The sequence below is a fragment of the Aythya fuligula genome, chromosome 4 (assembly GCF_009819795.1).
Source record: "Aythya fuligula isolate bAytFul2 chromosome 4, bAytFul2.pri, whole genome shotgun sequence".
Classification (NCBI taxonomy): Eukaryota; Metazoa; Chordata; class Aves; order Anseriformes; family Anatidae; genus Aythya; species Aythya fuligula.
The window spans coordinates 60,689,125-60,714,054 of record NC_045562.1 but is presented as its reverse complement, the minus strand read 5'-3'; the positions used below and the strand labels follow the sequence as shown (position 1 = coordinate 60,714,054).

Sequence of the window (24,930 nt, the reverse complement as noted above, 5' to 3'; positions counted from 1 at the left end):
ACACAGGTGATAATACAATTTCACCTAAACTAAGTATCTTTTTTGTTTAGAAATAAAATATGTTTGTAATAAATCTTTCATAATATAGGCTTATTTTAAAACAGAAAGGATGAATGTTTGCCAATTACCTTCTCAGAATTATCTGGACATTTTTGAGAGGGTCATATAAGACGTTCAATAGCATTAAACTGCATTGAAAAAGAAGATTTAGCCCTATTTCTAGGCTACTTATGTGTGATACAGTTTTAAAACAAAGATTAACAGTGGCTAACTCTATCACTTAGACCTTTGCAGCTTTCCCCTTTACATCATAAAATACTTTCAGAAAATCTGGAACTTGATATCAAGTGTTATAAACTGGATATAAAGTTACCTTATTAAAACATTTTAGTTATGCTTCATATAGAGACCTACCTAATCATATGCATAATATAATCAACATGTGGAAATGAAGGCTTCTTTGGGGGTACTTTAGAAAACTTGAAATACCAAACAAAATAATTTATGAAGTGTATCTGTCCAGAAATGTAAAGAGATTATGGGTAAAATCCTATTTTTCCATAAAATTGAAGAGTACTTAATACGCACTGGAAATACCCATTTAATTAATACTTGCAGAATATACAGATGCTCCATGAAGGATGTAGAGAAGTTATGGAGCCATTCTTCAAAGAACAAAGAAACTATTATTTGTATATAAGAGTCACTCCAAAATTAATGAGGTTAACTACTAAAACACTTTGAGATTTTTAGTAGTTACGATTTAACATTAAAAACAAAAACAAAACAAACAAAAAAAAAGTAATTTTACAAGGTAAATCAAAATGGATGCAATTTCCTTCAGTTACTGTCTCTGGATGATGCTGTCCTCAATTAGACGTGTTTGTTCTGGCTGTTGCACAGATGATACCACGCACGTCAGTAAACTCCAAAAACGTTTTCTCCATGCAGTGCTCTTGCTAGAAAAGCATAAATCTACTTCTGACATCACACTGATGATTCTGGTCTGATATTCCGGTGTGAATGTTCCTGTCACAGCTACAGTCAGTCTCACTGGTCTTTCATTTTCACTTACTATGTTTTCTTAATTTTATTCTGGGAAATTATCACTTTCACTCAGAACCTAAATGCGAGGATATTATACGAGTAAGCTACCACCCTATATGGGAAATAACTTAAACTTGTTGTCTGCATTTGAAAGATTTTTTTTTTTTTTCAATTCTCATACACCACTTACACTTCAGTGTTTCACACGTACATTAAGTACACTGCATAGATATCAGGTCTGGTTTTTAAAGGCTGCGGTAAGCCTCCAAGACAAGTTGTTTCACCTTCAGCAGCACGTGTGAACGCTAACCTGGACCACACCACAAGAGGGCAAAACTCCGCCGTAACACCCGCTGCTCCCCACGCCTTGCGCTAACAACGGGGTGCAGACCACGGGCCCTGTGTCGCTTATGGGCTTACAAAATGTTTGGAAATTTGATCATTTCGGGTGGAGAAGGATTTTCTGAGCGGTGCGAGCCCGCTGCCTCCAATATCGTTCACCTCAAGAGGCGACGGGGAGGCGCCGCCATTTTCTCCCCTCCCCTTTCCTCCAGCACCGCCCCGCTCGGCGCCTGCTGATGAGGCGAGCAGCGCGCCGGGGTCGGCTGCCGGCACAGCCGCCTGCCTCCGCTGTGGGGCTCCGGAGCTGTGAGGCAACGGGGCTGTGAGCTCCGGGCATGTTGGTGCCGTGTGTGCGGAGGGTGGCCGCCCGCCGCCTGGCTGGGCACCTCCCCGGCCGGGGCTACAGCCGCGGGGCGGGCGGGAAGGTGAGGGGGCAGCGGGAGCTGTGGGACCGCCACCTCACGGCCCCTCTCGCCCGTGTGGGGATCGGGAGAAGTGAGGGAAGGGGGCAGGCGGTTTGTGAGTGTCCTGCCGGGCTCCTTCGCCTGCCCCTTGGCCTTGAGGAGCCGGGGCCGGCCGCGGTGCGGCTCTGTGCGCTGTCCCCGGGGCTCCAGGCAAAGGAGCCGCGTTTGGTGGGCGCAGAGTGGAAAAAAAAAAAAAATCTGTTGTGCCTTCAAATTACGGATTGCAAGAGTTCTGGAGGCGAAGGGATTGGTATTCGAGTGCCTCCTTTGTAATGTTTTATCCTGTACCGCCAGCACGTGGCTCTGTGCCTTGCACGTCAGATGGGTGCATGAGCCGACATGCACGCGTAAACCAGCAGCAATCTGAACGCTGTGCTTGTTTCTCTGTCAGGTCTCTAAACTTCACGCTGTTTACATTAATGTGCATCCTTTCCTAGGGCCTCGTTCTGGGAGCCTATTCGAGCGAGCAGGATGGAGGTGCTGCCCAGCTCACTAGTGCAGGAGATGCTTTCGATAGGCTCGTGTCGGGAAAGCTGAGAGAACTTCTGTCGGTGTAAGTGTTGGCTACCTTCCTGAAATGGATTAAAGTATCTCTAAAACGCCAATAAGAATGGGGCTGTCTTTCTGATCATTGTTGGCATTTGAACCCACACCCCTTTTCAGGCTAGTATCTGCTCCCACCAGGATGAGCAGCTTGGAGGGAAACTCCTGTGGCAGAAGCCAAGCATCAAGGAAAGAGAAGCAAAATACTCAGAGGGATAGTCCTTTTCTGTGAGTGAGCACTGAGCCAAGTGTCCCAGCATAGTCTTGAGAAGCTCAATGTGGTTGTGGGGTTAATGTAGTATACCATAAGCCTTGTTACCCTGGTTAAGGCTTCTTTACTGAAAGAACCTTCTTGTGTTGTAGTTGTGGGCCACCTTTGAAGAAAGGCAAAACGTACCTGTTCCATGGTTTGCATCAGGTATGAACGGTGGAATTTTCATGATGTATATTTATTAATGAGTGAGGCTTGCCCGTGCATCTTACCTTAAGCTTGGTTCACTGCTGTGCTTGTGTCAATGCTCTGCACTTTTCTTCCCTCTCTGCCATTGTTCAGGCAGAACTCTTGTCTGCACAGACATGATATTTCACAGTTGTACGAGATGGGGATTCACCCACTTAAAGTTAAGCTTCTGTTGCCATTTGAGAAGTCGTAACTCATCTAATGTGTCTGGATGGAGCTGGCTGGTTCCGACTTGAACCTTTTTGGTCAGATAGCTAGAGGGTAGGCAGACTTCCAATATGACACTAGGTGCTCTTGTGTATGTAATTACATGGTATGTTAGGGCTATGTAAATGATTTTAAATAAATCATTTTGTAGTGATTAATGCCTACCATGCAAAAATACCTATGTGGAGAACACAGGTGATGTACTCAGTAGAAAGGCTGTCATGAATTTCATGGAAATCGAGTCCCCTGAAGGTCCTGTTATGCCGGTTCTGCCTACAGAATGACCTAAAGTGAGTTGGAAATCTCTGCAAGAGGATGTAGTAGAATCTGGCCTAATGACCTCTCCTTAGTGTTTAAAATAACAATAGCTAAAAAAGGATAACTTGAATCATTGATCTGGCAAGTTTATGTTAGTTCCACCATCTTGTGGACTAAGAGGCTTTATGGTGTAAAAATAAATAAATAAATAAATAAGCTGACAGAGCAGCTATTTGTGATGGAAGGGTAAGGGAAAGTCTAAGATTAAGTTCATTTTTTCCTGAGAGCAGTGGGAATCTATTCACTTGTATAAAGCCATACTCAAGGTTATACAAATTTGACTATGTTCTTAAAACACTCCTTTCATCTTTGTTATCTCTTCCTTTTTGCCCATTACTTTCAGTTTATGAGGTAAGAATGTAGTTTGCTGTGCTACATTACTTTCCTGAATTCTGGATCTGTGTACCTCTGTTCAGCTTTGGTTTGGTGCGTGGCTAATCACACCAGCTCAGCTCAGCTTCTAGGCTTGAGAAGAGATTGAAGAGATTTTTTGACCTTTGAAGAGATTTTATTAGCTTGAACGTACTTCTGAGTGAAAATGGGTACACTTAGAAGGACAGAAATATCTTTTGCTATTTGTTTAGCATAAAGCCCTATCTGCTTCAATACAAATTGTGAAATGGACAAGCAGGACAACTGTTTGGCTGCCTGTGGCAAACGAATAGGAGTGTAAGATTGTGGTACCATACTGGTGCTCTTATGCAGAAATCAGCTGTGTGACGTAGAGAAAGTATTGAGTGTGTTTTAATGCTGTGTTTGGTTGGTAAAGTGGAGTCTGTAACAACTCCGTGCTGTGGCTGTAATAATGAGGAAAGTGAATCTCTTTGTGTGTTGGCTTTGTGTAGGACTTTCCAAGTGTGGCTGTAGTTGGCTTGGGTAAGAAGAATGCTGGAATAAATGAGCAAGAAAACTGGAATGAAGACAAAGAAAATATTCGTGCAGCTGTTGCAGGTTAACTGTTTTCTTATTTTCTTAACTTTTTGTCTAGAAAAGCCTTTTAATGATGCAGCATGTTCCATTTTTGAAGAGCAAGTCTACATACGCTTTCGTTTTGAAATGCAAAACATACTGCATAGTTTGGGAAATGTGTTTACTTGTCATTGACATTCATGAGATTTTTTCTTAGTGAGAAAGAAGTTATACAGCATGTAAATCAACCTGCAGACAGATAACTTCAGTACGTCTCCTGAATGGTGGGGTATTGAAAATGCACTTGTTTAATTGCCGTGATTTTGAAGCCTGAGAGAATTAAGTGAGCACTTAATGATTGTGCTGTACTTAAGTATGCATATAGATTTCCTTTTGCTGCTCTAGTTTGTAACTGAGAGTTTTGTTTTGTGAAGTGATAACTTTCCCAACTTAAGTAGAATGTTTCCTTATCCCTCACAGGCAAAGGCCTCTTATTTTTCTGTTACTGAAATTGTGGTGCATTTTGTGTTACAAAGGTAACAGTGGGCACCTCGTATAACTGTGAGGTGTGTTACAATGTGATAAGTCTGTACTTTCAGGAATTGTAGGTAGCGGAGATACCTGATAACCCTGCTGTTACTCCTTATAACAAACAAATTATTACTTTACAGCTTAGACATTGCTGGCTGGGGCATCAACTCACGGCTAAGCACCTGCACAACTGTTTGCTCACTTTCCCCTCAGTGAGACAGGGAGAGAATAAGAAGAGTAAAAGCAGGAACCACTTGTTAGCCAAGGTAGACAGTTTAATAATTGAAGGAAAGAAAACATTATGCAAAAGCTATCGCTCAGCACCTCCCACAAGCTGACCAATGTCCAGCCAGTTCTGAACAGTGGCTACTTTGAATAACAGTATCTGCCTGTCCCTACTACCAAGCTTTTATTATTTGTGATCAGGGTGATACAGAATATCCCTTTAGATAGTTCTGGTCAGGAGTCCTGGCTGTGATCCGTGCCATTTACCTGCCTACCCCCAGCCTATTCACTGGGGTAGGGAGCACAGTGAGAAGCAGAAAGTCTTGGTGCTGTTTGAGCACTGTTCAGCCATAGCCAAAATGTTGTTGTGTAATCAACACCATTTTGATCAAAAATCTAAAACTTCTATGGAGGCTGCTATGAAAAACATTAACTCCAGCTCAGCCAGACCCAGTAAAAGGTCTTCTGTTTTAATTAGGGGTTGATTTTTGCATCTAACTGTGTATAAAACAAGAATAAAGAGTTCTCACCATAATGGTTATAATCTGAGACAGGAGGTCAGTCATACATCTGTGACAGTTGTAATAATGAGGAAAGTGAATCTCTGTGTGTTGGCTTTGCCCTTTAGTCCAAAGGGCTAACCCACATTGTCTCGCCAGCTGCCAAAACAGTTAAATTTTTCTGTAAAAACACTGTAAAATGTATGGAATTATGTCTGTTTTTTAATAATGTTTATAAAATAGTGTATGAGCTTCTTTGTCAGAAAAGAACAGTTACTTAGTCTTAGGAAAAAAAATCAGGGCAAATTTTTGATAACTGTAGGTCTTCACAACCCATAACACTCCAGAATGATAGAGGTTTTCTTTGATGTGGTGTGAGCTTAAAGGAATCAGAACTACTGTGAAGTTTCCTTCTTACTCTTGTGAAATGGCTTGATCATTGAAACTTATCAAAAAACTTATCAAAACTTGTCAATATATGGTCACTAGCATTTTAAATTATTTTACTACATGATCTTTTTTGTTTATTTACTTTTAAACTCGGATATCTTGCGTAAAGCTGTTTTTTCTTTTCCTTGAATACTTTCCTTGAAGTATTACATTGGTCACATCAGACACCTGTTCTGCTCTTCTGTGCACTACTTGGCCTATTAATTCCATACTGTGTTTTTCAGTTGGTTGTAGACAGATCCAAGATCTGGAAATCCCCTGTGTTGAAGTGGACCCTTGCGGAGATGCTCAAGCGGCCGCAGAAGGTGCTGTCCTTGGATTGCATGAATACAATGAGCTGAAGCAAAAAAAGAAAACTGCAGTTACTCCTCAGCTTCATGGAAGGTGATGGCAAAAGGAAAGCTTGCATATTTGTTTGTTTATAAAACTGAGCATGCTTGTGCATGAGAATGAAATAGAAATGTTAGAATAGGTCTAGCAGCAATTTCTGTCTTAAGGAAATTCAAGGAGTTAAGTATTTTACACATCAGGTATATTCATAGTGTTTGCTCCATAGGTTATGTTAGTATGCTGTGTTTTGAGGATAAGGGTAAATAAATGCTGCTTCATAGAAAAGAAGGTCCAGAATAAAAATAAAAGTAAAAAACTACTTGAAAGATTGCTCTGATGTACAAGGACTTATACTGGTATTGCATGATAAAATTGTGGAGCAGAGGTATTTCAAACTCTGTAAGTGAATAAATCCTTTTGATAATTAGGAAATGCTAAATGAGACCAGACCATGCCATAATGAGTGTCTTACATAGTTCATCTGTTATATTTGCATTCACAGAACAAGATGCAAGAAGAAAAGCTGTGGTGCTTACAGACTTTAAGTAAACATCACTGTTCCTTGAGGGCAGAAAATAATATCAAGGGTTTTGCTTCTTGGGGGCAGAAAGTAGTATCAGGGCTTTTGCTTCCATGGGTGTACTGTTCTTCTCCAAACTATTACTAAGCAAGAAGTATTGAGGGATTGCAAGCATTGAGAACCTCAGGCTTCTCAGTGTTCTCTAGATTGTCAGCCCCATTTAGCAATGGGACACCGATATCCTGACCCTTTTGCTGATGATGTACCAGCTGAAGCCTTCTTGTTGCCTTTCCCACTTTTTGCTAGTTTCTCTCTAGGTGAGATTTGGCTTCTTAATTCCATCTCTGCATATCCAAGCAATGTTTCTATATTCTTCTTGGCTTCCATCTGCCCTGTATTGCTCTTTTGAGAGCAGAATCCAACTTAATCCCCTGCTTCGTGGCATCTTTTAAAGCAAATAAGCAAGTCTTTTAGTTCTGTCTCAGTAAAATGAGAGGTTATGTACTAGTAGTGTTGCAAAATAATCAGAGATCCCTATTTCCTATGCAGTCAGCTTTTTGAATGTTTGTTCTATCTTTTATTAGCGAAATGTCTTTAGTGCACTGTGAATTGAGGTCCAAGTTCCACTCTTATCATATAATCATACTTAAGCAAATTGAAAAACAGACTCAGAGGCTTTGTACGGTAAATAAAAACTTCCAGGGGTGTTGTAGTTAATGCGATTACAAATTTTGGAAGGGATATTAAACCATGTGCTTAAAGATCAAGACAATCTCTGACTAGTAAGGATTAGGACAAGACCACATATATCAGATAATTTTACATCTGTCTGCTCTAGGATTCTTCTAGCTTTCTCTGAAGCATTTGGCTCTGACTGGAACCAGAGATGAGATATTAAACTAGATACACATTGGATCTCATCCTAAATTCCTTGTAGGAAGGGTAATAAGAGGTTCTTAATTCCCCTGTATTAATAATACCGTATTTTCAGATGGGAGAGAACAAATAAATGCTGATATTATCTTACTTTTGTACAATCATGATTGTTGTATGGTGTTTTTTAGTGCTGGAAGTGAAGCCTGGCAGAAAGGTGTTATCTATGCTGAGGGTCAGAACCTCGCTCGGTACCTGATGGAGGCTCCAGCCAATTATATAACTCCAGTCAAATTTGCTGAATATATTGAACAGAAGCTCAGGGGTTTCAGCAGCAACGTGAAGGTCCATATAAGGTAAAATACGTTCAAATGATTCCTTTATAGGGTAAGAAACCTTCCATGCCAAATTTGTCACATGCTCTCGTTTTCATTCTGCCATTTCAAATGACAAAAGCGGGTAAAGTTGTTGGCTAAAAGCGATAAAGGTACCCAGACTGCAGGCTCCTCTCAACATTTAGAAGGCGAGCTTCTAGCTAGTAGCGTAAGCAAGTTACTGTGACACAATAAAACGATTACCAGTTAGCCATGCCATCAATTAATTGCTTAATTGACATGTGCTGTGAAAGAAGAAGCCTGATGAAGAATCAGTGAATAATCTACAAATACTAGGTACCTTTTTCCTAATACCTTTTGTTTTCAGAAAGTATAGTTTAGTCTTACTAAAAAAAAAAAAAAAGGCAAGAACTTGGAGGCAGTATTTTTCTGCTTCACAAAAATAGTAATAATGGTGGCATTTAAATGAGGTTTCCAATACAGCTAACTAAAGTGGAATTAATAGTTTGTGTACAAACCTTCAAGAATTGTGATTTTTAAAAACAGACAAGCAAAACGCGTTGGTCAAAGTGTCCAATTTAAACTTATACGTATATATTTCTATTTCAGGCCAGAGTCTTGGATAGCAACACAACAGATGGGAGCATTCCTGAGTGTAGCTAAGGGCTCAGCTGAACCTCCCATCTTTCTGGAGATCCACTATTTAGGTGGTGCTAATGCAAATGACTCTCCTTTGGTATTTGTAGGAAAAGGAGTTACATTTGACAGGTATGTGTGGTAATATCTTGAATAATTTGGGGGAATGCTGTGTTTCAGTTTTTAAAGGATGGAACACAGAGGGATGAGTTGTGTAATTCAACCAAGAGATGCACGCTTCTGACTGCAATCCCCTTAAACACAGAGGTGAGGCTTTCCTTGTGCCCCCCTGCTCTTCATGTTCAACACAGAGCTGCTTTTTCATTGCTCAGCACATCTTTCAATGCCATTCCAGTGAACTTGCCAAATTTAGTAGGTTGTGCTGCTTTTGCTGGGGATGAGACAAGCTTGAGTGATTGAAATAAGTAGAACTGATATGCCTTTGGTCTGTAAGGGGAAAATGGAAAGCTAGAAGGAAAGAAAACAAAACTTAGTGTCTTCTTCTTTTTTCTTGGCCTGAGGAAACCTTGGGATGAAAAAGTTAAGTGTTTAGAGTTGCAGTCTGTCACTGGACATCTAGTTCATGCTTAAAGTAAAAACAGTTCATTCTTTGTAGCAATTTCTTTAATAGGAAATAACAACAGTTATAACTACTGAACATTTTATTAACCTGTTCTCCTTCCATATGCTTGGTTTTACCAAGTCTACTGTTTTATGCTCGTTTTGTGCTCTTCTGCTGTTATGAAGACCATTGAGCACATGAGAAAAATGTCTATTTTTTTAGTCCAGTGCAGATCACCTGAATTTTTCTAGATTCCTTGTGTTTTCAGTACGTGTGTAAGAGAATCTGAAAACAGAGCCTAGCGTTTACTGACATTTTGGTGTTGAAACACACTGATGGACAGAGTATAATCAACATATGTAACGCCCAGCTCCTCCGTGTTGATGATACTGTTCTGCTCATTTCAGTGGTGGCATCTCACTGAAGCCGTCATCAGGTATGGATGCGATGAGAGCAGATATGGGAGGGGCAGCAACTGTCTGTTCGGCCATTGTGACTGCAGCAACGTTAAATCTACCTCTTAACATAATTGGTAAGTGTGTTTGTGTGAGAATCTGAAAATCTTAATTTTACAAGGCTTTGTTTAGACAAGGTCCTTTCCTAGTATCAGCCATTGCTGTAAGACATTCTGTCCTACAGAAATGTCAGGCTTTTTCAGACGTGCTCATCTCATTAATTTTCTTAGCTTCTCTTCTGTCTTTATTTGCTTATCAAAAATCGCTAGCTTTGCTTGAATAAAATACTGAAAGAATACAAATTTTGAGGGCATGATTTTTAGATCTTAGGAGGAGAGACTTGTTGATAAACTTGTTTTCAACAAGTTTTGCAGAAGTTCTGCTATTTCATTCCAAGAAGGAATGTGGATACCTGTAAAAACAATTAAAAATAAAAAGCAGGTGAACTACTTCCATGAGTGTTTGCACCAGCTGAACAGGATAAGGGATCAGCTTTTGTTTCCTTATGTGAATGTCTCAGCAGAAACTTAAAAACAGCTGCAACAAAAAAGCTTTCTGATAGTTCTCAGAATTCAAGAATACTACTTATTTTTTTCAGCAGAGATGTTGCAAAGCTAGAATTGGCTGATTCAGGAACTGTTGTTTAAAAGAAACAGTCACTGGTAACATGTAATCCATTCTAGGTTTTTATGTTTGAGTACTGTAACTTTCAGGCAACTAATGTTTTAGTCGCTTACATGCTTCAACCAGTAGAGGGCAATGAACCACACATCCTTAGGAGATTCCTCCCACAGAATAGGAAGTGCTAAGCAGAAAACAGTGGAACAAAAGTCTCTCTCTGCCACTCCACTGAAAAGTGGTCGATCACAATTCTCATACTCCTTGTTCTCTGAGCAGAACACAGGAGCAGGTTTTCCCTGGGAAAGATGGACAGTCTTTCATCTCATTATTCCATTTGTAGTTTTGATGTTGACTCTTTTGCACCTCTGTTTGCTCTTACGCTTGGCATTCTGTGGCAATTCCTTGGATCCCTCTTGACATTACACAATGAGCAGAGCTTGAACAGCTTAGAGAGTAGAAATTTTTATTTTCAGAAAGAAATCCCTTTACATGTGACTAATTGTTCATATATGGAACACATGAGATGCTATTTGTTGACAGGAGGTTCAGTAAATTTTAAACCTTTTCTGCTCTCACTTGCCTAGGCATAAAGTAGAAGTAACTCCTAGTGTTAAAATGGTGTAGGTGAAAGAATTTTGTGGTGCACCATGCAGAGAAATGGCACCAACTGAAAACTGGATCAGCTGTCTTCCAGTGATCACGAAAACTCACCTATTGAACATAATTCAAGATGAGAATAATATTGCTTTCTTAAGGTGTTTTTTCTTTTTTTTTTTTCTTTCTTAAATATTTTTTCTGCTTCTTTCCAGAGAAAGAAACCAGTAATGCACTTTTCCTTTTTCTCTCTGAGGTTTGGCACCCCTCTGTGAAAATATGCCCAGTGGTAAGGCAAACAAACCTGGGGACGTAGTTAGAGCCAAGAATGGAAAAACAATACAGGTATGCATCTGAAACTTGGATTTTGAATACTTTTGGTAAATTTGTTTAATTGATCGAGTTACGTAGTCAGAGTACGTATTTGAAAAGACCCTTTATAAAGATATATAGTGCCAGTGTAGTGTTTTTACAAATGTAAGAAGTATTAGTTTAATTAGAAATTAAGTTATTAATTAGAAATTGCTATCATAGGATTCTTTCAAATATAAACATTGAAGAGGTTAGGCATGTTTTAGAAATCACTAGGAAAAACTGAAGACTATGGTAACTTTTAGTGAACGTGCTAGAAAATAAAATCATAAACTTCCTCTGAAAGGAGAAAGAAGCAATGGGGTTATTGATTTATTTTAACAAGAAACTGTTACCAGGCATGCATCTATGATTTGTTGTGGATCCCTCTCGTTTCTTGCTGTTTCCATGGGCCATATCTCTCTGCTTGCTCTGAAACAGCCCTGGGGGTTGCTGGGCCTTTGCTGGGAGTGGTGACCTGCCCCATGTGCTGCACTGGGGCTCCTCTCCTGCCTCCAGGCCCTTCTGAGGAAACTGAGTAAATTTTGATTTAAGCTCCTGGGGCCTGTGACAGTGCATTCACAATCTGACAGCTGTTTAAGAGAATATGTAAGAAATAAGTCAGTTCAAGGGATGTTTATAGTAGTTAATGTATTTTTGTTAACTTTGCACCTGAAGGTTGACAACACAGATGCAGAAGGAAGGCTGCTATTAGCTGATGCTCTCTGTTATGCCCACAATTTTAATGCCAGGGCTATTGTGAATGCTGCAACACTGACAGGTAAGCAGTCTCCCTTCCCTGCTTCATTTTAGACGTCAGGTCTTTGTTATTAACTGGCTATGGATTAGCTGCACTATGTATACAAATTCAGACTAAATTTAAAAGCAGCTGAGGTGATTTTACATGTTGTAGGACAAGAGCTTGCAGAGTTAATGCTCTAACAATTTCTTCAGCTGCGTGTCTCCAGGACTGGCAGGCATTGGCATGCAGGATACATGTTGAACAGTGCACGTGGAGCTGGGCTGGCAGTAATAAGCTCAGGAAAACCTGTGCAGGCTTGGATGTTTCTGCACAGTAGTGCCAGGTGGATCTGTTTCTGGGTGAACTTAATGATTGTTTCCAGACAATTATGTCACCCAACATCTGAGTGAAGAACTTCCAGCTCCTGTTTGGTGCAAAGAAACTGGCATGGCTGTGGAAGACTCTTTCCAGTTCCATACAGTACTGGCCATGCTGGAGCCAAAATAGCTCCATTATGAACAGCCTCTTAGCACTTTGAGTTCTGAGCTACCCAGCACCAGTTCTTCCATTTGCTGAGCTACCTTAGGTGTCCTTGATTCCATGTAGTAGGAGAGTCATTATCATCTTCACAGGAAGTCATTCCAGCGAAGTATCTCTTTGCACACTTTCAGGCATGAAAAAAATGTGTTTTAATTGTTACAGTTATATATGAATGAAGCTATAATTCTAAATCTAAAATCTGCAAAGATAGCATTTATGGTGTATGCATCTTATGAACGGCAGCAACAAGCTGTCATGGGTGAAGTGACTTCACCTGAAAGGTGAGCAAACATGGAAGAGTAGTTCAGATAGGAGTCCTCTGTGTTGCTTAACGAATAAGCTGAGAAGAAGAATAATCTTTCTATATAGAAACTGGGGCTTTAAATCATGTTCTGTAAGCTTTACAAGTTCAAATGCTGTGGAAAATGTCCCTAGATAGAAGGGATGCTTATGTTAAGATGGTTGGCTTGTATGGCAATATTTCTATATGAGGCATGATACAGGAAAGAGGCTGCTGCCACTACAGACTGTTGTGTTGGGAATTCCTGGGCACAAATAGAAAGGAGGACAGCTCCTGCAGAAATTTCTTTTGACGTACCATTCTTGTTAAAGTTTTTTTGTTCATTTGTTTGTTTTTTAAATCTCTCTGGGGATTGAGTGCCATAAATGGCATCAGCATTAGAGAAGCATTTCTGTGGCAACAAATAACTAAATATGTATGTAATCCCTCTGCCTTAGGCATTGTGTATTATTTTGATAGTGATTATTTTTATTTAAAGCACATTTGCATATGTTGTGCAACAATCTACATAAGTGAAATTCACAAAAGCAAAAATACCAGCTGGAAAATTGCGTAAGTCTGTAACATTGAAAAAGCCCAGTCATGTATATTTTCGATATGAAAACAATAAAATTGAGTGTTTTGTTTTGTTTGAGAAGAGACATATTTCTGAATACATCATGGTAGACGTATTGCTAGGAAGCATCAAGCTGAAAGCAGAAAGTCTAGTTTTATGAGATGTGGAAATATCATTTTTGTGAATTCTTGTCCTCTTCAATTATGTAGACTTTTTAAAAAAAAAACAAAAAACTTTTGAGCTTTTAAAAATAAATATAAGTGTATCAAAATCTTTGGCTTGCGGACTTTAGAAGTCACTGATAATGAGAATTGAAAAGGAAAGTACGGTGAGGAGTCTGGATGCAGAGTCCATGCTCAAGTCCACCTTTGCCTTCATTGTATAATCTTCAGGATGTCTTTCTGTAGGTGCCATGGATGTTGCATTGGGATCTGCTGCGACTGGAGTGTTCACAAATTCATCTTGGCTTTGGAATCACCTTTATGAGGTAGGCCATCAACATTATTATCAAATAATAATTCAGTAATAGTTGTCATTGCTAAACAGCGCTTTACAGAAAGTCTTTATGCCAACCTAAAAAGTATGTTACTACATTTTGAAATCTCATAGGAGTGTGTTAGTATTGCATTTAATTGAAAAATACATAATGATGACTATTAATTACTGGCTCTTTAGTGAGGTTTAGTATCATACAGCAGAAAGTATGAATCATTATCTCAAGTATCTGCATCCTTTGATAACTTACTGCATATGCATAAGCTCTGCACTACTGACAGTAATTAGTTTTTGTTAACAAAGATTGTTGGTCTTGCTTAGCAATACCAAGAGAAATTCAGAGGCCTTGTGAGTGACTGAAGTGTGATAGATAAAGGAAGCCTCTGAAGGGAAGCATTTGAGAATATATACGTTACCAGAAAAAAAATATATTGCAGGGGGGAAAAGTATTCTTTAGATTTTTGCCTGTTGACTACCATTAAAGTACCCAAAAAGGAGGCTTCATTGTTCTGCTTGCAGTGTATTTCATAGTTTCAGACCAATCAAAGCTGAAGATAAGCATGCATAGTGGTGGTGCTTACAAATGCAGCTTTTTTTTTTTTTTTTTTTTTTTTTTTTTAAAAAAAAGTGGGGTGGAGAAACACCAAAACTACCATAGTGAACTTTACCCCAACTATTGCTGTTCTTTTTCAGGCCAGCATTTTGACAGGAGACCGAGTATGGAGAATGCCTCTTTTTGAACATTACACCAAGCAAGTAACGGATTGTCCTCTTGCAGACCTGAGTAACATTGGAAAGTACAGCAGGTAGATGTGCTAACAGCCTTTCCCTTCAGTGTATTAGTCTATTGTTTGTGCTGTTTGTGTTGTTTCTAAAGTAACACCATCTTTCTGCTTCCCACAGAGCTGGGGGAGCGTGCACAGCTGCTGCCTTCCTGAAAGAATTTGTGACTGCCTCTCACTGGGCTCATTTGGATATAGCTGGTGTGATGTCCAATAAAGATGAGGTGCCCTATCTTCGAAAAGGCATGGCAGGCCGGCCTACACGAACATTAGTAGAGTTTGCGGCTCGATTAAGTCAAGACAGTCACAATACCAAATAAATGCCTATTCTAAAATCATCCATTCTGCCTTAAGAAAAAAAAAAAAAAGTTAAAAAGTGTTAATAACGGAGTGCCCCAAACATATTTTCACTATAGTGATGACCTATACCCACATTTTGTAAGTCATTGCTGGGTAAGAACATCTCAAAGTTGAGATTTGTCTCCCTATGTTATGCAGTTTAAAATAAAAAGATGCAGTTTGAACTATGTCAGGTATTAAATACCAAAACATGATCATGGAAAATACCTGAGCTCCTCTTTTGTATGTAAAGTAAGCATAATTATTGTAATCAATAAATCTCCTATTTGTGTGGGTACATCTGTTGATTTAGAGGGAAATAACGATAGGGGGGTGGTGTAGCTGTGTCTCTGTTTTGGGTGACTAACGGAGTAGGAAAGGTAATGCTGGAGGGTTGTTGATAAAAGTTCCCTGAGAAGAAAGAAAAATGGAAGCTATCCTGGGTGTGCTGTGAGGTAGAAATGATGCACTACCACCCTTTATATACTGCTGCGTGGCTTCAGCACAAAATTAAGTAGGATATGCTCTTATGGCTAATTTTTTAAGACTTCCTGTGTTCTCTGACTACAGTAATGACTGAAAGAAGAAAGTTTTCCAGCGAGGTTGCTAGGCAGTTTATTCATGTTACACCATCACTGAAATGAAAGTGATTCGCAAAGAAAGTAGTTCCAGAACCAGTGGAAACATCAACCAGATTTAACGTTTATAATGTGCGGTGGGGGGGTTGCAAGTTTGGAATTTGGGGATCCAGGCACAGAGCTCCCCTTGGCCAGAAGCCTCCTGGAACGCTGGGCTGGCAGAAGCTGCAGCCGGACAGGGGCTGGAGGTGGAGTTTCGGGCCAGGAATGCCCTTTTTGCTCCCTTTTTTATTTTTAATTCCTTATTTACATTTCCACGTTATTTTATTTTACTTTATATTTGCCGCCCCGAGCTGAGGTAACGCCCGGCGGGAGGAGGGACTCGCCACCCCCGAGCCTGAGGCGCCGGGGCGCAGGCGCGGGCCGTGAGGGGAGGCGGCCGCCATGGCGGGCGCGCTGGGCGCCATGTTCGCCAACCAGCAGCCGGGGCCGCCGCCACCACCGCCGCCGGGACCTCCCGGGGGACCCGGCCCTGCTGGCCTCATCCCGCCTCCGCCGGGGCCTCGCAACCCCAACAACACGCTCGTGGACGAGCTGGAAGCGTCCTTCGAGGTGAGGGGCGGGGCGGGATGGGGGGAGGCTGCGGCCGGCCGGGGCGGCGCGACCTCCTCTAACGGCGGTGCTTCTCTCCTCAGGCCTGCTTCGCCTCGCTGGTGAGCCAGGACTACGTGAACGGCACCGACCAGGAGGAGATCCGCACCGGTGAGCGCTCGGCGGGGGGCTCGGGTATCCCTGCTTTGGGATACCTGCCCTTAAAGTCCCTCTTAGCACACCTAAAGGGTCTCTTCCTAGAAGATACTCTAAAAGGTGTTGTTAATAACATGTATATACAGATAAACAATATCAGCCTGTAATGATGTTTTGGGAATCTGTTCTCTCCATTCTGGTGTTCCATGTTTAGGTGTTGATCAGTGCATCCAGAAATTCCTGGATGTTGCAAGGCAAACCGAGTGTTTTTTCCTACAAAAAAGACTGCAGCTGTCAGTCCAGAAACCAGAACAAGTAATTAAAGAGGTACGCTTAAATGAGTTTGTATGCTTTAATTAGTTTGCCTATATCATACCAGGCCAGGTATGCTGTGTACCAGTACAGTTAGAACACCTCATTCACACTAATTCTGGGTTTGTCAACGTGATGCTGTATCTAAAGTTGGTAAAACATACTTGTTAAGGTAGCTCTTGCCCCAGACCTGGAGAAGCTGGATGCCTGCTGCTCTGGGGAGCATTGGAGCACAAGGGCGAATGATTCATCTGAAGAAATGTTGGAAGTAATGAGCTCTGAAATACATGACCTAGGCAAACAGAATGAAAAGCATCTGCAGTGCTTTCTGTCTTAAGTGCTTTTCCAGTGTTAGAATTCCTATAAGATAAATGTGAAAACTTAAGCTAAAAATTACATGCACTTTATTTGAGGTTGTTTATTATTCTTAGGAATACTATTTACTTACTAATACCTATTTTCTCACTTATAGGATGTTTCAGAGTTAAGAAATGAATTGCAGAGAAAAGAAGCATTAATTCAGAAGCATTTGAGTAAACTGCGACACTGGCAACAGGTCCTAGAAGACATCAGTGTGCAACACAAAAAACCTGCAGAAATGCCTCAGGGTCCATTAGCTTACCTAGAACAGGCGTCTGCTAATATTCCTGCTCCAATGAAGCAAACATGATCTTTGAATTTACATAGTTAAATGTTTTGAATGATGCAAAGCATATACTTTTTGTATAAAGTAATTTGTACAATAAATATAATGAGTTAAGACAGAATTAAGTGAAATAAATTATCTTTTTTTTTTTCCCCCCCAAAAAAAATGCTTGAGAATTAAGTGTTTTGTGATCCGGTAATTATCCTTCAGTGCCATTGTAGAAGCACCCTTTGAATTGTATGTAGTTCAGATAAAGAGTGTGCTTTTTTGAAGTGAACTGTCCGTCTCCACTGGGCTTTCACTCCCCTCATGAAAGGCACTCAGGATATACAGATTTCTTTATGGGTGTCTTCTTTTAAGAATAACACCTTTCCTCCCCAGCAATGAGTTGGTTGGCATAATTTGATAAGTTTAGTCATCCACCTACTTTGCATTTCAGTGGGCGTGAGAACAATACTGATTGTACAAAATCGCAAACATGCATCTCCCATAAATTTGGAACCTCTCAGTGTATCAGTATCAGTCTGACTGATGTGTTACCATAACAGCACTATTGTGCAAAACATGGAAATCATTGGTTTACAACCAAATTTTAGTGTTCATACTTAGATGTTATCCTGATTTATTAGACCGATTGACTGTTATATGTGACAAGGTGCACCAGGAATACATGGCAATAGTGACTATACAAACCAATTTATTAAGCAAACCAGAAAGTATTTCTAAAACAGATGGCTATAAGCATGCTACTCTCGGATGTATGTCACATGCCTTACAGCATAAAACAAATTTAACAACAAAAAAAAACTTACAAATATAAAATTGCATTACTATATGCAGAAATGGTTTTAAGCAGCTGATGAAGCAAGTATACAACCTACAGGAAGCATGTAAGAAACGTCTTCAGTTGGGGTCCCTCTGACAGGACATTTCAGGGAACAAATTGCATATTTCATGTAATTGTAGAGTAGTACATTATCTTGAATAAAAATTTTCACATAACAAAATGCAGATTTTTTTTTCTTAATTTTTCACAGAGATTGTTAAAAAATGCATTTTACTGAAATCCATACATGTAATTTCATTTTAATTTGATATAAGCATAGTCGTCCCTACTTATTTACTTGGAAATCATGTTTGATTTTTTTTTTCATAAATCATACATTGTATTATCATTCCTTAAGAGAAAACAGAAACAGCTTTTCTAGTAATTCTGAGGAATAAGTAAACTTGCTTTAAAATGAAAAATATTTAGTAAACCATTCTTGATGCTGAGGGTCTTGGGTTTGGTTGTCTTTAGTTTGTGGTGGTTCATTGCCGTGTGTCCTGTGCAAATAAACAAACATTAGCAACATTAGCATTGCTTACAATCTTACTAATATTTAACACTTAATTTCATGGAAAAACTTAAAATTCAATGATTGGGCCTGTGCTTAGATGACGTGTGTGAGGCCAGAAGGTGCCAGCTGCAACTTCTAGTGGGACTTTAGTGCTAGCCAGGTGACTGGACTAACAGCACTGGTATTAAGTCAGAGGAGGGTGACAAAGGGCTAAGCAGCTATGAATAAATGTCTGAACATATTTTTTGACATCTCAAAAATATGGATGCTTCAATAAGGGGGAATACTGAAAATCAGAAAAGAGCAGCCCAAATGCATTCTTAAAAATATACAGTTTATGCATGAAAAAACATCAATAGAAATTTTATTTGGAACTGAATATTTTCTTAATATTAAGTGGCCTCTATAATAATTGATCCTATTACATAAACCCTGATTTTTCAGGATTCAGGATTTTTTTTTTTAATCTACATTAATTTCACTTAGCTTACAGTAGCAAATATGAGTTCATTTATAACTGTCTGATTTAAAGGAATAAGTATCAGCCAATCTGTCTGTAGTGTCCCTGTATATTTCCCTTTAAAATACAAATCTGATTTGCCTTGGCAGTTATCTAGGATGACACAGAATGCTTATATCTTTAAGATAAAGGAATTGCCCAACTGGACCTCAGCCAGTGTCCTGTGTTACTGTCTTTGGCAGCAGGCAGCACCATCTGCCTTCCAGGAAAGAACTGCAGCATGCAGCGTGCAGTCTAACTAGTGCCCACCAAGGACATAGGTGAGAAGACTGGCTTTTGTCCTGAAGTATAGCGCTCATATTTTTATATTTGGAAACTACTAAGCATTGTTTAAATATTGGCATTATTAATATTAGCATATTAATTAAACAATTAGTGTTGTTTAAATAATATTACATTTGAATTCAAAAGAAAGAACTTTTCAGAGAAAAAACACGATACACCAAGTTGGAAATCAAGAACAGCAAAAGACCTTGATGTGTGACATTGGAAGACTATTAAGTATCTGCTAACCAATTTTTAAGTCTCAAAATCCTTTGCCTAGGTTCATTCAAATGTCTTCTAAAATAAAAATGTCATCTACATCATCCAAGTGCAAAGCAAGGAAACAAAAGTAAAAAAGAAAATAATCCTTAATAGAATCACCAATATGTACTCAGAGTTTTAAGGCCAGGTTCACTATTAACCATATTCTTTTTCAAATATTTGCAGCTCCTCTCATCTTCCTTTGTATCTGGAGGGACTGCAATCACAAGCTCTGCTGGGCAGTGATTATAGCCTACTTCTGCAGTTAAGTTCTGGATCTGTCTGCAGAAAACTGGACACATGGAATTCACTGCAGGGCAGGAACCTTACACCATTGTTTATTTCCAAGTGTCTAATGCATTTGAATGCCTACAAGATGCAGAATATTTATTCAGTTATCATCTTACAAGTAAGTCACTTCAAAATGGACAAATACCTTGTAGCAGCACTGCTGTCGGAGGTCTGTGCTGGTGGAGAGCCCACTTGGAGGCAGCTAGGACTCCGGTCTAAGCTCGTAGACTTTGTTATTTGAGCACTTCTTTTTGATCTCAAGTCACAGCTCAAAAGGCTCTTTGCATAGGAAGCTAAATTTGGAACACTGACAACACGGCTGGGCACCTCCACTGGTCTCTTCTGCTGTTTTTTATCATGACAGAAAACTGCATTACACGCATGTTTTTTCACACCTTGTACTATAAAAACTCAACAATACTTCATTCTTAGATATCTTGTGAGGAGCACCCAAAAATGAAGGGTCCCATATTTTTCTATAGCCATTTAAAATAAATTCTCAGGTACACTGTGAGGATCCAGGGGTTAGACAGTCCAATTAAAACAACTTGTGTGTTTGACCTTGAGGTTTTAGATATATCAAAGCCAATAGATTTGCAGGGATACTCAGAGCTAAGTGCTTTCCACCAACATACTGTTCTTACAGTTTATATATGGTATCATACAGAGGGGCTGGAATGACCAGGGACAAATCCTGTGTTACCCAAACCCAATTCATAATTTTGCTTGATGTGTATGATATCAAAGTAACAACTCACAATTACCTGCAGTCAGTGGCTGTACTTATTCCAAGGACTGAGCTCCTTGGGGGTCTACTGCTTTATATTTGCTTAAATACTTGTACCCATGTGCTTACATACTTCTACTGAATTTATGTTTTACTCAGCACCTCATTATAGGTTGGCTTCCTGGAGTTCTACTGAATAACAGTAGGAAATTAACAGGACCTTTATTGCCCTTGTCATCTGTATTATTCAAATAGCAACAAAATATCATGATTTGTGATTTTAATTGAATTGCCTATCTTACCTTTGTAGAAGGAGTCAAGCATCCTTGAGTAGGGTTGAAAGAAAATGATCGATTCCTATAAGATTCAGTGTTGGCTAAAAGCGAATGGTGAAATTTTCTTCCTTCCTGATGAAAAAGAAAATTACGTGTGCCTCTTTGGTACAGAAACATACATTCTTTCAAAGAATTGCAGAGCAGAAAGAAAGTATTCATCAGAAGCAATGTGTGAAACACTGAATAGAACCTTCCAACAGATTCCGAAGTATATATGTGTATGTAGAAGGAAATCTTACCACAAGCTGCTTAATAAGCTCTTCTCTCTCACTTAGTTTATCTTGCAGACAGCTTATACGTTGTATATCTTCTGGTCTGGACTCCTGCTTTCTTGTCTTTTCTTCTAATTCATTAAGTCTGTGTGAAAGAAAGATTGCAGACTAGCAAAAACACTTCTTTAGGCCAGGTTCAAGCAATACCTGTTTTGTACTGTTAAGTTCCAAGCATAGGACATAAGGACATAGGCAGAACTCTGATAAAACAGCATTTTATAGAACATGGAATGTTGTGGAGTTCCAAAGCAAATTGTCTGTCCAGTGTAAAATCCATTCCCTGAAGTAAGATGCTATCAAGCTTGCCCATCATATTGCTAATCTCACTTAATAATGAGAAAAATCTCTATCACCATATCTATGCATATCTGTACCCATATTTGTTGTTGTTGTTGTTGTTTTCCTTACCAATAATCTTAGAATCTACAGCCTAATTCCAACCATACTTGATAAAGACCTGAGAAATACTAATTTCCTATAACTTTCATGAAAAGAGAGGCTTGGATATACATGCTGCTTTAGTGTGTCTTCTAAGGCAAAACCTGTAGTTTTACTTTGGCTCTTTAAATGCCTTCATATCAGGGAAAAAAAAAAAAAAAAAAAAAGAGATCTAATCAGAACTTACACCTTCTTAGAGATGGTGTGGAAACATACATTTGTTTGACCTATGGAAAAAAGACTCATTATTTCATCAGCCAAGTTCATGAATTTTGCTGCTCAGGAAACTGAGTGCTATGAAGTTCATCTGCCATGCTGTGAAATTAATTACAGAATACAAACCGCTGTTGTTTTTTTGTTTGTTTGTTTGTTTGTTTTTGGTGAGGGGAAACATTTTTGAGAGGAAGAAAAAAATCAATCTTACACTTTTGATTTAGTCTATCTCAGAATTCAGATATGAAGATAAAATTTAATGTCTGAATGTTTTGAGACCCTACTTACCTACAAGTAGGGATCTCTGCAGAGCTGTGCTGCACAGTTGGGATTTGAGGAAAGGACAAAGTCACAAACAAGGACTGTTTGTGGGGGTCTCTATTGTAGAGCCTGAAACACCACAGAACTACTTACCTCCAAGGAGGGCTGCAAAGTGCATCTATTTACATGATACAGTGGGGGCTGCAGTTTGGGAATATCCTGGCAAACTAGCAAGGGAGTGAGAATGAGCGGGAGCTTCATCTCAAAGGTGCTGCTGTACTGAACAAAATTAAGTACAAAATGATGAATCAACGTCTCTATATTACCTCTAACAAAGATGATTTTACATGTCATAAAATTGTAAGATGTTATGTGCAGGGTTTAACTTATCATTGTAAAATGTATGTATAATGCTTTACTTTAAACAATATTCATAGATTATTACAATATATCTATGTCTTTCTGTGTTTGCAAAGGAAATACCTTTTATTTCCTATTTCCTGAGCACTATTTCAGTGCTCATATTCTATCCATAAGCTATAAAAAAAATCATGCTTGGTAGGAATAATAATTAAAAACAGAACTCACTGCCAGTATGAGTCACAGTTTATTTAAATGGCTTAGTTTCTAAGGAGAAAATCTTTGCTTGGCAATTTGCCTGCTGAAAGCAGGTAATGTTTTTTTATTTCCTTCTGGTGATCTTGTTTCAATATTGTCTACTTCTTGTTTATGCTTCATGTTGAGGTCTTCTACCACTAGCCTTTCATTGATCTTAAAATATGTCTGAATTCTCATGTTTTAACACTTGTTTATTATGATTGATGAAAGCATGCAGTTTTCAGGTCTGTTACCGACTACAAAGGTAGCTAACATCACAACTCTGGGCTTCTGCTTGCTGATCTGACTTCAACACTTCGGTTGCAGTTTGAGGCTGACCCACACTAACAGTGAGGAAGAGTAAAATTATTTGGAGAAGAAGCCCTTGTCCTTCAGCCTTCAGTAAGTGGGGGCTTATTTTATATGATGCTATTGGTATTCTATCTATGGTCAGCTTGTACACCAATCTTAATTGACAAAGGTGACAATAAAGTATTATAGGAACTCATACTAAATAAAATTATTTTGTAATCTCTGGAATTTTAAGAGGCTCTGATGCTCTATTTCATCCCCTCCTAGCACCCCATCAGAAACACTTAATGTCTACTACCATTCTAAAAAAGTTTTTTTCTTAGATGTGAATGTAAGAAATGTTATAGCATTGCCTTTAACTACAATGTTCATATTTAACAGGCAATATATTTTGAAAAATACTGCTATTTCCTTAGCACCATCAACTGAAAACTAAAAAATGCCTCATATTTTTTCAAGCCTAGCTATAACATAGCTTTCTGACACCAACCCCCAAAACAAAAGACATTTATCGAAGAATCATTATCTTACTGCCTATTGTTAGCTAATGTTTTGTTACACAACAGATAAACTTTTTCATTAACTCAACGCAAAGAACCCATCTTTTGTTTACTGACTGAAATAAAGATGTCAAACTCAGCAGATTAACAACTCTAATTTTCACAAAATGTATTCAGTTTACCTTTTCTTCTTCATCTTCTCCATTTTTTTTTTTTTATTATAAGTATTTCATTTGTTTCTGAAATGCTTTATTTGTTTCTGAAATGCTTCAAGGAAGGCTGAAAGGCCCATGGAATATTTCTGCCCTTGGAATTAAGTGCACAGCCATAAGGGTGACTGATTTGTCACTCAGCACAAAAGAAGAGTAAGAGTAAAAATGGGGAATTAATCCCTGAAATGGATCCTCAGGGTTAGAATGAAACTCTCATTCAGAGGGAGAGTCCCTTCATTTTAGGATTTGTCCTCTCTTCCAGTAAAAATAAACTTTTTATGCTCAGACCCTAAACCTTACAGAAGGTTTGTGTCCCAGAGGTAGAATTCCCACAATTCAAGAGAATGGAAATGGAAATGATTACTGAAAGCAGATTACTCATTACACTTGCCTGGCAACAGTAGGAATATTAATTTTAAAAAATTGGTTACAAAAAATTTAACGTGCAAATAGCAAGCCACAATTAGCTTTCAAATCAGAAACAACTACATAGCATAAGACAAGGTTGCTGTTGTTACTGTGACAGTAAAAAGCTGTTATTTTTATTCCTTCACCCAAATTATTCATGCTACAAAAGCAAATCAAGGGCTGCAGGTTAATGTTACAGATCTCGCATGGGTTAATTTCAGAGCAGCCTGTATCAGGTACCTAAGACTATTTGAGCTCTTCGGTTCTACCTCCTGTTATTTGAAGGATTTCTCATTACATAATGTCCATTAATGCTTCTTTCTCAAATGCGTGCTGAAGTAGAGCTACACCAGCTATCCCCCTGTAAAGATTATCCTCCAGCCTAGCAGCTTTACCATTTGAGGCCTTTTAGACCTCATCACTGACATGTGAATAATTCTTCTCTTCATGAACAGAAGCTCTAAATTCCTTCAAGGTAGCTGGAGGGCACTGATGAAACTCTCTGGTTTGCAATTCTTTCTGTTGATCTTGTTTCAAAAGCTTGAAATGAAAGTCACTTTCAAGTAACTCTCCAAAGAGTGCAAAGGAAAAAAAAAAAAAAAAAAAAAGTTTCTTTCTCCTTCTTTAAATATGCACTGACTGGTAGACAGCAACAGACCTTGAGTGCT

General features: G+C 39.0%; 3 protein-coding genes across 3 annotated transcripts in view; 2 read left to right on the top strand and 1 right to left on the bottom strand.

Moving 5' to 3' along the window:
• Positions 1-1,669: 1,669 nt before the first annotated feature.
• On the top strand, positions 1,670-15,055 carry LAP3 (leucine aminopeptidase 3). The gene is made up of 13 exons (XM_032187484.1): positions 1,670-1,814; positions 2,291-2,406; positions 2,760-2,814; positions 4,227-4,332; positions 6,221-6,380; positions 7,911-8,075; positions 8,664-8,822; positions 9,660-9,784; positions 11,179-11,267; positions 11,952-12,054; positions 13,820-13,899; positions 14,601-14,713; positions 14,811-15,055. The coding sequence occupies exons 1-13, from the start codon at positions 1,725-1,727 to the stop codon at positions 15,007-15,009; spliced, it is 1,560 nt and encodes a 519-aa protein (XP_032043375.1). The 5' UTR covers positions 1,670-1,724; the 3' UTR covers positions 15,010-15,055.
• A 986-nt stretch (positions 15,056-16,041) lies between these two features.
• MED28 (mediator complex subunit 28) lies at positions 16,042-17,432 on the top strand. Its single transcript, XM_032186533.1, has 4 exons — positions 16,042-16,218; positions 16,302-16,368; positions 16,568-16,680; positions 17,138-17,432. The coding sequence occupies exons 1-4, from the start codon at positions 16,051-16,053 to the stop codon at positions 17,333-17,335; spliced, it is 546 nt and encodes a 181-aa protein (XP_032042424.1). The 5' UTR covers positions 16,042-16,050; the 3' UTR covers positions 17,336-17,432.
• A 993-nt stretch (positions 17,433-18,425) lies between these two features.
• The window catches only part of FAM184B (family with sequence similarity 184 member B), a 38,449-nt gene continuing 31,944 nt past the window's right edge, over positions 18,426-24,930 (bottom strand). The window contains exons 8-12 of the mRNA XM_032186926.1: positions 22,387-22,561; positions 21,289-21,429; positions 21,017-21,121; positions 20,133-20,332; positions 18,426-18,637 (exon numbers count right to left, since the gene is read on the bottom strand). Coding sequence (XP_032042817.1) covers positions 18,547-18,637; positions 20,133-20,332; positions 21,017-21,121; positions 21,289-21,429; positions 22,387-22,561 — 712 coding nt within the window. The 3' untranslated portion in view covers positions 18,426-18,546. The remainder of the gene's footprint in view (positions 18,638-20,132; positions 20,333-21,016; positions 21,122-21,288; positions 21,430-22,386; positions 22,562-24,930) is intronic.